We start from the raw sequence: 15,468 nt of genomic DNA, 5'->3' as shown, positions 1-15,468 counted from the left end.
GGTGGTGGTGGTGGTGGTGGTGGTGGTGGTGGTGGTGGTGGTGGTGGAGGTGTGTGTATGAGGCAGCAGCCAGCCCAAACAGCTGACAGCAGACCAGGTGGGCTAAGTCCTCCTCTGAGTCTGAGTGAAACTCTCTGCAGTACAGCTACAGAGGCCTCAGTATTTCATTTGTTTACAAGATTAGCCTTAAATGTGTGTATCCTAAATTGTCAGATAAGCCTCATCTTAGTGCTTGATGTGAAATGTGGTCGGAAATGCTCCCATACTCTCCCCTTTAGGTAATCATATATTAATTAATTAGGCAAACACTGAGAACACATCATGAGCCACTGAAGAGGGTGAAGTTTTACCCTTGTACAGTCTATTTGGTAGTGGAGTTGGAGAATAGAGAATATCATTATAAACCAACAAATAATTAGATATTTTCAAAAGTGAAAAGGAGAATTAAAAAACAGGACAAGATATGTTTGCTAATGATATTGCAAAGTGCGTGTCACGTACACACGCATACACACACATAGGTGTGCACTCCTTCAGGCAGATATCATGAAAGGCTGAGGACCCGGGTAGTGTCCTGGCACAGCATAAACATGATTCAGGTCTGACATAAGAGCAACCCGACAGGGTTAACATTCCAACGAGTGAGAAAAATACAGTATTACTTTGGAAGTATATGCAACCATGTGAATAGTCTGAGTTTGCATTTTATTCTGAATGCAATGGCCACTCACTCATAGCTTCTATGCAGAAAAATGACTAATTCTAATATAAGCATGAAAACAAGTATGGGTTACATGCAAATAGCTACATTATAAGGGAACAAATGACAGGTCAAAGAGCAGGTCAAGAGTATAAATGTAGCTATTAAATTCTGGACACTAGAAGAATAAAAGAAAAATTCCAAATGTTGGACATAAAGAAGACATCTTTACTGGAGAAAAAAAAAGAGAGAGAAATGGCAAGTATTACAGATACACTGAAAGGAAGTGAGAACAGTCAGTGATTATTTTGTTGCTTCCCACAGACTAATAAAAGCAGTAAACACAAGTGGGATACATGTACAAAAGTCCAAAACCTTCATTTTTTAGTAAAATAGTACTCAACAAAATTTACAGAGCCACATGATCCTTGGAAGTAAGAGAAAGCTTGACTACAGCAAGGAAAAGCAGACCAAGAGCTGGGAACTCCTGACTATAAAGAGATAAATTGAGCAAAAATACACAGAACTGAAAACAGTGCTGAGTGACAAAGGTAAGGCATAAGCTGTGGAGGCATGTCAACACACATGTGCCACTGTGCTACATATTTTGTAAGATGTGGTAGTGTGGCTTCTAGGGAACCCGTCAGGCAGCAGCATCCAGCACCAACAGGACTAACTGGAGCAGCTACAGGCCTCTAGAAGTTCAAATGCTATCATTTCCCTTCTATTTGGTGGTTTCTTTGCTTCAAACAAACAGTTACTACAGGCTACAAAACATCATGTCATTATTTAAGATAAAAATTGACAGGTGTTCTCTTGCTGTAACTATTCGAAATAGAATTCTTAACTTCCTCTTGTCTGTGTCTCACTTAGTTTCTACATCTTAGCTGACAGAACTCCTTTCCTGATAAGGGAAAGTCCTTATAATCATCCTGATTTCTGTTTTACCATACTGTACATCTGGTTGCTTAGCAATTTCTCTTGCTTTTCTTGAAATACAAAGACTAATCATTTTATACTCTCCTCTGCTACCATGCCAACCAGAGCCACACATCTTTCTGCAACATCAATACATGACTCTTTGTCTGCCCTAACTGCTTTTCCCTCACCATACAATAGCCTATAAAAATTAAGACATCATGTCATGCCTCTGCTCAAATTCTTGCAAGGCTAATTTTCACTAATAGTAAAAGTGGAATGTATCACCATATACACCCCTACATGACCCCTAAGGGTCTGACCTGTTTACCCAGGACTCCTTGGTTGCTAATAGTACATTTCAGGTACTCTCCTGTCTCGAGGCTCTTTTGCATGTGTCACGAGACTAATCTGTACTTCTTTGTGGATATTACTCTTTGCCCAAATGTCACTTTTTATATCATGCATACTTGACCATGGGCTTGACTCTGACTTTTCTGAACTCACTTTTCTCTGTTCCTGGGGTTCTTCAAGCTAGATCTGTCCTGTGTAACCTTTTCCCACAACCTTCATCATTCTAATGTACTATAAAAATATACCTGTTTATTAGTTTTTATCTCTCCTCCCTCCTAGAATATAATATGGATGAGGATAGGGCCTTTGATGTGTTCACTGATTATAGAAACCACAAAGAACAGAAATTGACATGGGAGTAGTCCACATATTTTTGTTGAATAGATATATATATATGAAATGTGATTGGTTTAGGGCAAAGTGGGTATAGAAAGACCAAAATCACACCACAGAATAAAAGAGAAAGAGAAGGTGGAGAATCAGAACAAAAGAAGGCCAGGCAAAAGCCACTAAACAGAACCAGGACAGGTTCTGTTGAGGAAAGGCAACAAACAGAACTAACTAACTACAACAGAAAAACAGAAGCAAAGCTCCCTTTGTTCTGCTGCTCCTATTTGTGGCCTGTACTCTTAGGCTTTAAGTGGTGCTAAAATGACTGCTGCGTCTAACTTATATAAGAATGAGAAGTGACTTTTCATGTACATAGCATTTACTTTCAGGACTCACTCTTTATTTGTATCTACAGTAAAGAATCTAGAAATGTGCCAGCAATCACCATAGCAAGAGTTAATTAACATTTTAGTGTTTGTCTTTAACTGAGTTGTACATCTGTGTGTCTTTCAAGATTTGAAAATATATTGTTCAAGTGGATCTTGGCTGTCTGCAGGTATTAAAAGCATTCTTTCCACTTCCCATCCTCATACTTAAAGTATTTCCTTTAACTATCCATCTATCCATCTTAACAAGCTCCAAATCAACTCATCAACAAAATCAAGTTGTCCATGACAATCTTAAGAAAAAAAAAACAAAAACAACTGTATAAATGGAAATCACATGACTTGCGAGGTAAAAAGTCAGAAAAGAGAGAAATAAGGCTATGAAAGCTAAGAATGAACAAATGAGATAAAAGGGAAACAGAAATTGTCCCTCAAAAATACTCATTCAGCATCCCTCCTGAAAGGATCTTTGCATTTTTACAATAAGCACAGAAATCTTATATAAGGGCCAAGAAAGAGATAGTTCAGTCAGTAGAGAGAATGTCCTGCAAGCCTAAGGATCTAGGTTTGATCCCCTTAACCCACTTTAACATAGAAAAAAAAAAGCCAAGGTGTGCAGTTGTCACCCCAGTAATAAGGTGATACCAGGTAAATCCCTGTGGCTTACTGGCCAGCCATGCTTACTCATTTGGTAAGTTAAAGACCAGTGAGCAATCTCATCTCAAAAAGTATATGGAACCTGAAGAACAGTACTTGGGGTTGTCTTGTGGGCTCTACCTCCACATGCCTATGTACATGTTCATATGTACATGCACACATACACAATTTTGATAAAAACATCTTTCCTAGTTTTTAAAGGGCATATTAGTTCTCTTTTACAACTCATTGGTTTTACAAAGAATTCATTTTGCTATAAGTGATAAATAGCCAAACTAAAATCAGTCATCAATAACACTTGACAAGTTTTAACTAAGCCCAGAGGTGTATATTTTCTTTCCTTTTTGATGATGTGGTAGAGAACACGTCGACGTGGGTGTGCACATATGTGTGTAGGCTAGAGGTCAACATCAGGTGTCTCAGTCTCTGCCCACATTCTTTCTTTAACCCCTCTATATTTTATTCTACTGAAAATAGGTAATTCCTTAGGCAGAGTATATTCTCTACCATAGAAATCATCTAACCAAGGCAAGTGCAAGGGAACCAGCATTACAGTCAACTCACATCCACCGAGAAAATAGTTGTTTCTTAACATGCATTATCTTCTTCAATTTCAACCAAATTATGGAGGTCTATATGGTATTTCCTAGTCAGGCCCAAGGTTCACCTTATGTTTTCAAGCTGGAGTCTCTCACTGGACCCAGTGCTCACAAACTGACTGGAGAGACTAGCCCAGCAAGCCTCCAGGATGCTTCTGTCCTTGACTCCTTAGCACTAATACTCCAGGTGTACACCACTGTGCCTGGATTTTCTGTGTATGATAGAGATTAGAATTCAAGTCATCACATTTGTGTGGCAGGCACTTTGCCATTCTCCAGTTCTATGTTTTATAAGGCATGCTTTAGAAATTATAATTCTATTTTTATTATCATAAGAAAATAGTGTTCTTTCTATAATAATTCAGTATTGTAGAAAAAGATTAAATGATAGTATAAGTTTACTGCTAACAACTTCCTATTTTCAGGTTATTTTCTTAGGCTTGTACAAACGGTACTCACCCTTAAAGAAACTTTTTCTTAGGAGTCCTTCATATTTCAACTATTTTATAGGAATATCCTTTTTTTTTTTCTTTTTAGTCTCACATTTTCAGTATATATATATGGTGGTATTCCCAGAGCCCACATATTGGCACTACAAACTAAATAGGGAATCAGATGGGAGATTTTGGTTTCTATTCAGCTAGACACTTCTAAGATTTGGAAAAGTATTAAAGCAATGACACCCTTTTCAATAATTGTTTTGCTTAAATAACAGTTTTTTCATAAAAATATTATAATATATAATATACTTGCAATTTTATTTTGAAATGGTATTTTTTTAATTCTCAGTTTTAATTTTCAAAATGGTAAATATAAATAAATAAACCTATATATAAAACTTTTATGGTTTGAAATAATTTTAAAGGAGCTCTGAAAGCATGAAGTTTGAGAGCTGTTGATTTATGTTAGCATATTTTTATAATTAAAAATTTGAATCATATAATACATAATGTTCATAATTTTTCTCTTCATATAATATCTTTAAAATGATGGTAAGCACAAAAGTCCTTATTCCTCATGATGGACTGACCCGAATATTAATTAGTACATTTAATACTGTTACATCACCATGAGTGTACCCTGGCACTTCTGATGGAGGCAATCTGCAGACTATACTCTTTGGAGTAGTTACTAGGTATGACCTTGAACAAACACCTTTTCCTAGAACACAGAGAAGAGTACAGAATTGTTATATGGTACTTAAGACATGAGACTGAATATTGTCACCCAGGAATGGCTAATTGGGAAGATGAAACCTATGGCTGTTAGGAACACCGAGGGGAAGAACATCTTGGGTTAGACATAATATACCCCCTTCTACTCAAATGTTGAAGGCCTAGACCCCAACACAACATTCAGAGATGTGGATGTTGGGGAAGTGAATGGATCATGAGGGCTCTGGTGTAATCAATGGATTCATACATGCATAAATCAATTTATAATTGAATGGTCTCTTGAGAGAGGGTGGAAACTGAGGAAAGCAAGACAGACTGGAGGAGGTGGGTCACTCATGGCATGCTTTTGAAGGCTCTATCTTGTCCCTGGGCTTCACCCATCCACCTCTTCTTCCTGACTGACAAAAGCTGGAATACATCCTTCTACCATAATGAACTGCCTTAATCACAACCAAGAAAAAATGGAGCCAGTTGACCATGAATTGAAACCTTTGAAACTTATGAGTCTGCATAAATTTTCCTCCCTTATGCTCTCTCATGTATTTGTCACAGTGGCTAGAGACTAACACAGCATGATTTTCTAAAATTGAGAGTATATAATGTTTCAGAAAGGGTGTGGCATCTGTGTCAATTGGGAGGTCCAGATATGAAAAGAGAAGTCATACTACAGAGACAGTAAAACAACAATGGAAGAAAATGGCTCAGAGACGTGAAGAAAACTACTGAGAGAAGGACAAACAAGTGGAGTTTTAGAGAGACTACAGGTTCGGGAGAAGAAGACAAATACTGATCTGAAAGCATGGACAAGGAGCAAAGAAGCCCTCTCTCCAGAACCTCACAAAAACCTCCAACTTAAGTTATTCTTCCTGTCCTGGATATCTCCTCAAGGAATGTTGTCTGAGCAAAGCAGCCAGCCCTCCAAAAAAAGCTGCGAAGGGTCTAAGGGTGCTCTGGAAGCCCATCCTCAAAGAGAGTTCAGGCTAATAAAGTCTTTGTCAAAACAGGACTGCCCAGCCTCAGATTCTCTAGCCTGGTACTCCTTAAGGAGCTGATTCTCCACTGTCACTATCACCATTGCAGGCTCGGTGCATTTAGGAATGTACATAGAGACATGGAGATAGAGGGGACATAGGCCACCACAATATATAGGCCAGTGTCCCTCATCCTGCAATGCTCAGGACAGCTCTCTACCATAGATGATTATATGGCCCAGAATGTTCACAGAGCTGAGCTTCTGAAAACCTGCTCTAAACAGGTGCTCACAGGAACTTTTATGTTCTGCCAGAGAGGTGGATTATCCCATCCTTATGGTTTATTCACATCCAAATTGACAAGTATGACTAAGGAGTCAGACCACACCTGCCTTGTGAATTGCATTTCAAATACATTCAAATAGGACCAAGGAAAGACAAGCATAGTAGATGTTAAAAGGAAAAAATAAAAGAAGCAGCAGTGTCATCCACCAAATACTAAAATAAAACCAACACAAAATACTAAAGATAAGAACCAATACAATGGATTTTCCTTTAATTTAAGACAGAAGAACATGCAACACCATTCATTCTGACTAATCAATCATCACAGCAAGTTCAGCATGCTCCCTTAACGCTGCTCACTTCCAAACACTCCTTTGGCACTATGGTGCTTCTGTATTTTTGTTTGCAAAAGAGTTCTATGTAAAAGGAGCTTTGGTTCTTGTAAAGAAAAAAAAATCCTTGAATACACAATAGTTAATAGGTTGTCCTAAGAATGGAGACTCTTTCAACCTCGACAACAGAGAGTCAAATGTACATTGGCTTCATTAATGTTTCATGACAAAATCCAGTATCTTATTTAAATGATTGTACAATCTTCAGTCATGGAAATAAAACAGATTGTCTTTAGCTACCTTCCCAGAATCCTCTTTCATGTTCTTTCAGTGATAGCACAGCAGGTAACAGTTTGCCCTTTCTTAAGGCTTCTCCAGAAAAGCTTCCCCAAATGGACCTGCTTTCAGTAGATGGCATTCTGCCATTCCAATTTCCACTCTAACATCTCCTCAAGGAAAATGTAAACTCATGCATAGAAGAAGAGATAGTTGTGTCTCAATGAAAAAGTAGATGCTCCTGCCTTTATTATCAGGCTGTCTCGAACCCACTGTGCTATTTTATCAGAGGAGGTTTTATGGAGAGATGTTTCATGCACATGCTATTAAAGGAGTTAATTCTCGGAGATATATTGAGTGGATTGAGGCAAGTCAGGCCTTACTGCAAGGCCCAGCAGTAGCGTTAACAAAAGGAGAAGTGTCAACCTCTGTTTCTCTGTGTGGGGTTCAAGGGCACTTACAAAGTTTCTGAAACCGAAGCACTTTCAATATTCCCTTTTAAACACCGCTCTCCCAATACTGTACTGTTCTTCATAGGAATGTGGTCAGGGCACTATTGATGGACATTTCAATATGTGTTGATATTTTGAGAACTGAAAGGTTATTTTGGTTTGAAATACAAAAGTCACACCTATCTATATACATACAAATATGCATGTAGTATGTAGGTTTATACGGATGTATAGATAGAGCCTAAATATATTATTTGATTGATTTATTCACTCAAGAAAATGAAATTGATTTGAGGTGATAAATGATCAGTTTCCTTAATTTGATCAGTAAACAGTGAAGGCATGAAATCTTGTGCTTTATCCAGTAAATATGCACAGTTATTTCATAATTTCCAAATATGAATACTAAATTTTAATTTAAAAATAAAATTGGAATTATCTCAAGATGTCCTTCAGGACAACTGGCAAGAAAATCATATGCATAACTCAAGTAATGGAAAATATGAAGAAAACTATAAGCATGCAGATTACATGTGAAGTGTGCTCACATTATTTATCTGAATTCTCCTCATGGAGTAGAATATTCCTAATGGTAGGGAGCATTATTTCCCATTAATGGAAGTCTAAGTGAGGAGCCCACCGAATACAGTGAGCTGCCTTGAGTCACCAGCATGGAAAAAGCAAAGGCAGGCTTCTTGAATGCTTGCCAGTCTCTCTCCCTCTGCATCCTAGACTCTCTCTAAACCTATATTTGGGCTAGATTAGTAAGTAGTTCTGTAGATATATGAAGTCAAAGGCCAATCATACTAAATACACAGTGGATATATCAATTTTAAGCATATGAAATTTAATATGTATACACTGAAAATATATTTAATATGTATACACTGAAAAAGACCAAGAAAAAATGGAATAAAAATAGCCAGAACTTGCTTTTCCTATGGAAATGCTTAAGCACCTGTTAAGATCACCAAAATATGTTCCTCTGTGTATTATGCCTGCTCCAGGTTAATTAAGGCAAAGGATAAGGGAGAAGCAAAAGTAAAAGAGGAAAAAGAAGGAGGAGGAGAAGAAGAAGAAGATGATGATGATGATGATGATGATGATGATGATGACGACGATGATGCTAACAATGATGAAGACAACAACAAAAAGAAAGAAGCTAAAGGCTTAATACGGCTAGACCAGATCAAAATTGAGGAAAAAAGAAAAAACTAGCCCAGCAACCCATCCTTTGCTAAGGTCCCAGCTCTGTTCAGCCAAAGTAAATGTCAGAGTTTTCTTGCTGTATTAGAAGATGGGATTTCTACAAGCTGAAAAGTTTTAAGAATAAGTCACATCTTCACAGAAGTCTTTTTTTTCTTCTTAAAATTAGCTATTATGTGATATAATAAATATTTTTTAATTCTTTCTCCAATTAAAAGAATTTCTTTATATTGCCATCATAACCTCTTTTCCTGTCTCTCTGCCCTGGTCTGGGACTATCTGGCTGTTGGGTGGAGTAGCAGATCCAAGCGTGGGAAGCACACAAATTGCCTGGGCCTCACCCTGCTGTGCTGCAACCTTCACCAAGAAGCAGGTGAGCCTTGAGGCCAGCTGAGGAAAGACCTTTGGTTTGCATAGACCTGTGTGCAGCCCAGAAGCTCCAGGCTGAGCCTCTGCTGCCAGCTCCCAGGTCATTTGACTTTAATAAAGGTTCTTAGTTATGTATTCTAACCTAGAGATTCTGTGCAAGAATGAAGTGTTGACAAGGGATTTTTAAGATAGTTTTAAAAAAGAAAATTACAGATGCAATTCGCATTGATGTAAGGTTTTTTGTAGAAAAAAAAAAAAAAAGATTCTTACTAATGACGACAACCAAAAAGTGAAAACAAAAGTTCCTTAAGTTGCTTTTCTTCAAAACCACTGTTTTGTCTTGTAGGCCTGAACACATAACCTCCCCACTTTCCTTTTGCTTTAGAACTCTTACTATTTCCTTTCTTGTTCATTCTTCCTTAAGTTTTATTTTATTTCATTTTATTTTATTATACAATTTTAGCACTTAAGACTGGAACACAGGGCCACTTCCCTGCTCTGCATGTGCTCTGCCAATAAGCCAGATCACAATCCCTTTTCTTCTTAGTTCTTGTGATCGCTACAACTATTAAAGTACCCTGGTTCTCAAGATCCCAGGGAAAGTGATTAAAATTGCTACAGTGGGATTTGCTTATTATGATACTAAATTTGAACATAACAGGTTTCCCATAATTCAAACACTGGAAAAGTAAATCATCTATCCCTTCCCAGGGTTCAAGGATCAATGCAGAGGAAGGGCGAAAAGGTTCACCGAGGGAAGTAGTTTGTGTGAACTCGCAGAGGTTGTGGCAGTATTCATGAGATCTGCGCAAGATCCAGCCAGACAAAACCCCAACAAGGAAAGGGTAGACACTAACTCCCACTCCTAGCTAAGGAGCTATTGGCAACTGGTGGCTACTGGCAGAAGAGCCAATTTTCTTCAAAGAGGCTACCAGGAGCTGGCCCTACACCATACACACACTGGTAGCTCTGGGTGGACTCAGTGGATAAAAAGAAAAACAAAAAACGCACAAAATTGGAATGGAATATTGGAGTAGGCAGAGGAGAAAACAGAGCAGAAGGAAAGCAGACTGGATTCAATCAAACATGCCCTATATGTGTGTATGAAATTGTCAAACGATAAAAAATAATTAAATTTATGGAAATAAAAATGTCTTGAAATAAAATTTAAAAATAAAAAAGTAAATTATCTAAAATGGCTGACCTCATTGTTGGTTCCCTGCTACAGTCCCACAGGTTGAGTAATAAGGACACCTACTGAGATGTTTAAAAAATATGTCAGTCACTCTACATTAAAACCTTTTGCAGAAAGGGGGGAGGGTGGGAACGGGAGAGGAGGAGAGAGGGGCTTATGGGGGGAAACAAAATGAATAAAGTGTAATTAATAAAAGTTAAAAAAACAAAAAACCTTTTGATGTATTATCTCATTTAAATCTTACAAGAAATTGATGAGGTTATTGTGAAAACTGCTGTTACCTTACAGATAAGAAAAACAGAGCACAGAAATTAAGTAAATTGCCCCAGATTGTTCACTCCACCAGCTGGTCAGTTGGGGGCTGGCTTTGCCTTCCATGGGACCATCATGGCTCTGTCTTTAAGGACTATTCTGTCTGGTACATTGCTATCCATCCCATGCAGGAATGTAAACTCACATCTCTCATCATTTTCACTGCTTCTCTGGTCCTCCCAAGTCTTCGGGCACACATTGCCAGCCTTCTTTTGATATAGACCAAGACATTGGTGTCTCTTCCTGAGAAAGGAGAGAAAAAACATCAACAGTTACAAAATCGATAAAACCAAGAGCTTTAAGTTAAGAAAAAATGCAGAGGCTCACTTGGTTTATTCCCCCTTACGGAAAACCCCCAGAGAGAACAGTCTGCTCCTTTGGCCTTTCCTACTGCCAAGAGCACAGAGAACTTGCTTTGTTAATAATACAATGAGTGCAGAGTAAAGCAAAAGCACTTAGATGCCCAAAGGCCAACATCATGACTGATTACCTAATGCTTTCGAATTAAGCATGTTGAATATCTGATAATAAATAAAATCTCTGCCACACAGAGCTAAGAAAATAAACACACCAACATTGCCTGCAGTTTACAAGCAAGAATTCCATATTCTGTAAGTGTGCATGCTTTTGGCAAAGACGCAAAGAGGTGAATCTCAGGTTGCATCCTGATGAACTATTTTTTTCCCGTTCTTGACATTAACTCTGGAGAAGCCTCATCATGAACTTCTGGTTCATATTATTCTTTCTCTAACACTAGTGACATCATAATCATCTCCAGGTCCCAAAAGCAGTTGGTTTTAGATGGCAATATAACACATTCCAGATATGACAATAGAGTATGCAACAAAATGAAAAACTACCCTAGTGTTAGAGAAGGCACTGACAAGCTCAACAGTTACAACAATAGTCACGAACACGGCCCTTAAAAAAGTATATTAGCAACTTCTTATCTTAATTTTTTATTTAATTATGTATTTTGGATATGTTTCCAGACCAGTGAGAACATGCATATGCTTAATCCTCAATAAAATTACTGTGTTTGAGAAAAATATGACACACCTGTTATGGATTAAGAGCATGTATGATGCTCAGCTATTAAAAGATGTTGAGACCAAAGTCTGAACATTTCAAGTTTAAAACAATGAGAACAAGATGTGTGCTGAAAAACTGCCAAGTACCTACAAATTATTTTAAAGATGTGATTATATTTTTGGATAGATTTAGGCAACAGGTTGAAAGGATTTAATTTAGAGAAGAAAAGATAGAAAATGTCTTAAGTTATATTATAGGTTATATAGTTTATATATTAATTTGCATTTAGTCCACAAAATGGACATTTACTACACATCTTCAAAATACACTGCTATATTTTTATAATGATCAAAGACCTTATCGCTATATCTACTCACTGCAGACTAAAACTGGAAACCTGTGTATAGAAGGCTTGTGTGGAGATATCCCCACACATGTGGACTATAATGCAATGATACTGCTGGCACCTGAGACCCAGAGTCCCACTCAGAGTCTATACTCAATCCAAGTTTAATATTAAAACTTAATTATATAATATCAAGTATGAAGGACACATACCCCTACTTTTTAAACTACAGGAGAGAGAGATGAAGTGAGAGAAATTTTACCTAAAAGAAACAACCCACATTTTTGTCAGACCATGAAAACACTTTTCTCCCACAAGGATCACTGGATTTCTGTTTAAATAACCAACCATGATGAGTCCAGGGGCTCAGGGAACTCCAGCAATTACTTTGTCTTACTTCTATAGTGTTCCCACAAAGTATCATGGGTTCTCAGTTTGGGGAACTGAAGTAAAGGGTCTCAGCCTTTAGGGTGTTATTTCACAAAAAAATGTATTATTTTAACAAAATATCAATAAATTAGGACCTCATGGTCCTTTCTCTCTCAAATACAAAACTAATGTTTCTTATATAATAACTAAATGTTGATAGTCTATAGCCAATAAAAGTTCTATCCTAAATTGTCCCTTTCAACCATGCTTTTACCCATGCTATGCAAGGATCAGAAGATAACAATTTTATGATACTAAAAATTAGTTTATGTCCAGTTGCCAAACTTGGACTTAACGCTATGAAATGGAGCAGCTGATGAGATGGACCTCCTGAACAGAATATATAGAAATTCAGGGGATAAGTTATTATTAAAAGTTATAGTGGTGAGAGGTGCATGGGAGAGTTTGGAGGAAGGAAAGGAAAAAGAAAAATGATGGAATTACAAGCTCAAAAATTGCTTTAAAAGTTACTGCTGTTTGTTTGTGGCAGTGACATCCTGTGGGCATAGTACCAACCAGGGTGCCTGTGCACCAGGTGGAGCTTCATCTAAAGGAACCCATCTCTGGGACGGACTGAATCTTTGTTCTAACTATCATTTTACCACCCTGACTCCCCAGCACATCACCCTGGAGGAACCTTACTGTGTTGAGCTTCATACTGGGAGCCGTGATGTTGTAGCTGCTGAGAACGCCGGTAACAACCATCTCCAGCCTTCAGGGCCTGCTTGAAGAGTTTTTCTGCTTCAGCAATAGTTGTTGCTTCTTCTTCGGCCAAGAGAATGTAAGCAGTTGCACACCTGTCCATTCAGACATTACAAATTACATCCAAGGACGCTGCAAGAGACTGTGGGAGCTCATGCACAAGGGCAAGGAGTCACGCCAAACATGCAGCATGACCAACTGTTTCATGCACCTGTTTGTAGCTGTTGACACAGTAATGGTACGAAAGAAATACCTGGAGTTTAGCTGGAGAGGAAAGGTGTGTATGTTAGGAGCATGGGGCCCCTTACTAATGTGTCACCTGGAGCAAGGTACGCCTCTGCCTCCCTGATGGAGAACATGGGGTCTAGTCCATGTCTTTGTGAAGGTTCAATAAGATGCTTTCTGTGACATGCTCAGTGTAGCAGTCAGCACTGAGGTATGCTCAGTGAATGTCAGCTAATGATGATGAGTATAGCAGCTACTAAAGGGTGTCGCACCCAATACTTAGTGAGGTACATATAAGCTCCCTTTAGCTTATTACACAGAGATTGTTTTCAATCAGGAATTTCTTCAGAGCATAAAATTCATTAATGAATTAAAATTCATCAATAAAAGTGACTGAAAAAAAAATTGAAAGTGCTGTAAACTCCCACAGCAGCACTGATTGTCTGCATCAGAAAACACAAGAAGAAGGTGTGGAAGTAGTTTCTGGAAAGCTCAAACTCTGATGTGGTCACACAGCCTAAGAGTCCACTCATGCCTCTAACAACAAGCTGAGTGTACAGTAAGCACCGTGCGGGCACTAAACATGTGCTCACATGACCCTTTCAACAACCTTGTGAGGCAGGAAGCCAAAAAGAATATGCAGTTAACTAACCACCACAGGAGGCTTTTAGAGATGCAAACCTTCCAAATCATACAAAGAGCAGCCTGCTGTGAGAGAAAGGCAGGGTGAGAGGGGAGGAGGAGGGCAGAACAGACCACACACGGGTGCTGAGCTGCCCTCACCCCTTGTGTCTTCCTCACTTCTTCTCTGTGGCCAGTGCCTTACTTCTCTCCATCAGACCACAAAAGAGGAAACAAACAAATTAAAACTAAGTATTACTGTTTGAAAACTGAGGCCAGCTAGGAGAAAGCATGAACTTAACAGATAATGTTAGGTCTGGGGTCATCTAATCCTTAAAGGTGGGAAGCCTTACAGATTCTTCATCCCACCTCTCTAACTTCAAGTAGGAACCATCAGCGAGGCTTTAGCTAAATATGATGAGGTAGGGAGAAAACACCCGGAATAAACACTAGAGAATAAGTCACTACAGAGAGGAGAGTATCTGACCTGGACAGAACAGTAGTGATGCTAGAACTGTCTCGGTATTTACTGAAGGGAACTACTGGACTAGGCATCAGAGGGAATACTTAGGGTTTCACATGTCCACTCATAAATATAGGTTTAAGGTAATGAACTGAATACTGAGTCAATAAACTATAGGCACAGCTTCAGAGGAATTAGCTATAGGAGCTCGTCTGGTGGGCTGGAGCTCAAGAATAGTCCGGGCTAGGCTGCTTGCTGTGTGTGTTCTTATTTCAAGTAGTATTCTTAGGAGGAGAGGGAGAACAGCAGTCCTAGCCAGGAAACGTATCGATGTGGAAACTTACTGTTTTGGGTAGGAACGTGCTAAGAGTCTGTGCATAAAAGAGAGAGAGCAATAGAATTGCTAATGAGCAGGGGACAGAGCATGGTTCTCAGTGGAAGATGGGTGTGATGCATCTTTTTCACAACACAATACACACACAGAAGCAAGAAGTGTGGAGATGGGACGTCAACCATCCAGGAATCTGCTATACATCTTGATTGGTTAGAAGTAGGGTGCCGGATAGCTTCTTGACTTACTTTGGTAACAATTTTATCTCCCAGATGGTAGAGGAAGCAATTAGGGGAACTTCAACTCTGGACCTAATTCTGACCAAGAAGAAAAAAATAGTTGGTGAAATGAAAACTGATAGGAACATTCAGTGAGTGTTACTATGGCATTTCAGAGCTCAGGGCAACCAGAGAGGAGGAGGTGGATTTTGAAAATTCATAAAACGAGGCATGAGTGGATGGCATGAGATGTAAAGTGGAAAATGGCTCAAGAGGACAGAATAGCTTCCGTATGTGCAGTTGTAATCATAATGACAACCTCCCAGGAAGGGTAGAAAGGCAGCATTGAAGGAACCAGTATGGCTCCATGGAGACCTAGCCCAGGTCATATTCTTAAAGGACATGCAAACAAAACAAAAGATGAAAAGAGTGCACGTGATAGACTGTAAGAAGTGGAATGAATTCATAAGAATAACATCAGGAGAGATGAAATTCCATATTGGCAAGGGTTGCCTAAAATAAATAAATAAATAAATAGATAGATAGATAGATAGATAGATAGATAGATAGATAGATAGATAGAT

The 15,468-nt window shown here is 38.6% G+C and overlaps 1 protein-coding gene across 4 annotated transcripts in view; it reads right to left on the bottom strand.

Moving 5' to 3' along the window:
- St7 (suppression of tumorigenicity 7) overlaps window positions 1-15,468 on the bottom strand; it is a 235,577-nt gene that overhangs the window by 77,657 nt on the left and 142,452 nt on the right. For 2 of the 4 annotated variants that reach the window (XM_055612717.1, XM_055612716.1), the window contains 3 exons: window positions 14,915-14,983; window positions 12,967-13,121; window positions 10,663-10,760 (listed from right to left, as the gene is read on the bottom strand). In XM_055612717.1, the coding sequence (XP_055468692.1) occupies window positions 10,663-10,760; window positions 12,967-13,121; window positions 14,915-14,983 (322 nt within the window). The remainder of the gene's footprint in view (window positions 1-10,662; window positions 10,761-12,966; window positions 13,122-14,914; window positions 14,984-15,468) is intronic. The other 2 variants (XM_055612719.1, XM_055612718.1) reach the window with 1 other exon arrangement.

Source organism: Psammomys obesus, unplaced genomic scaffold (genome assembly GCF_907164565.1).
Source record: "Psammomys obesus unplaced genomic scaffold, mPsaObe1.curated_primary_1811, whole genome shotgun sequence".
Taxonomy (NCBI): Eukaryota; Metazoa; Chordata; class Mammalia; order Rodentia; family Muridae; genus Psammomys; species Psammomys obesus.
This window is presented reverse-complemented; position numbering and strand designations above follow the sequence as displayed.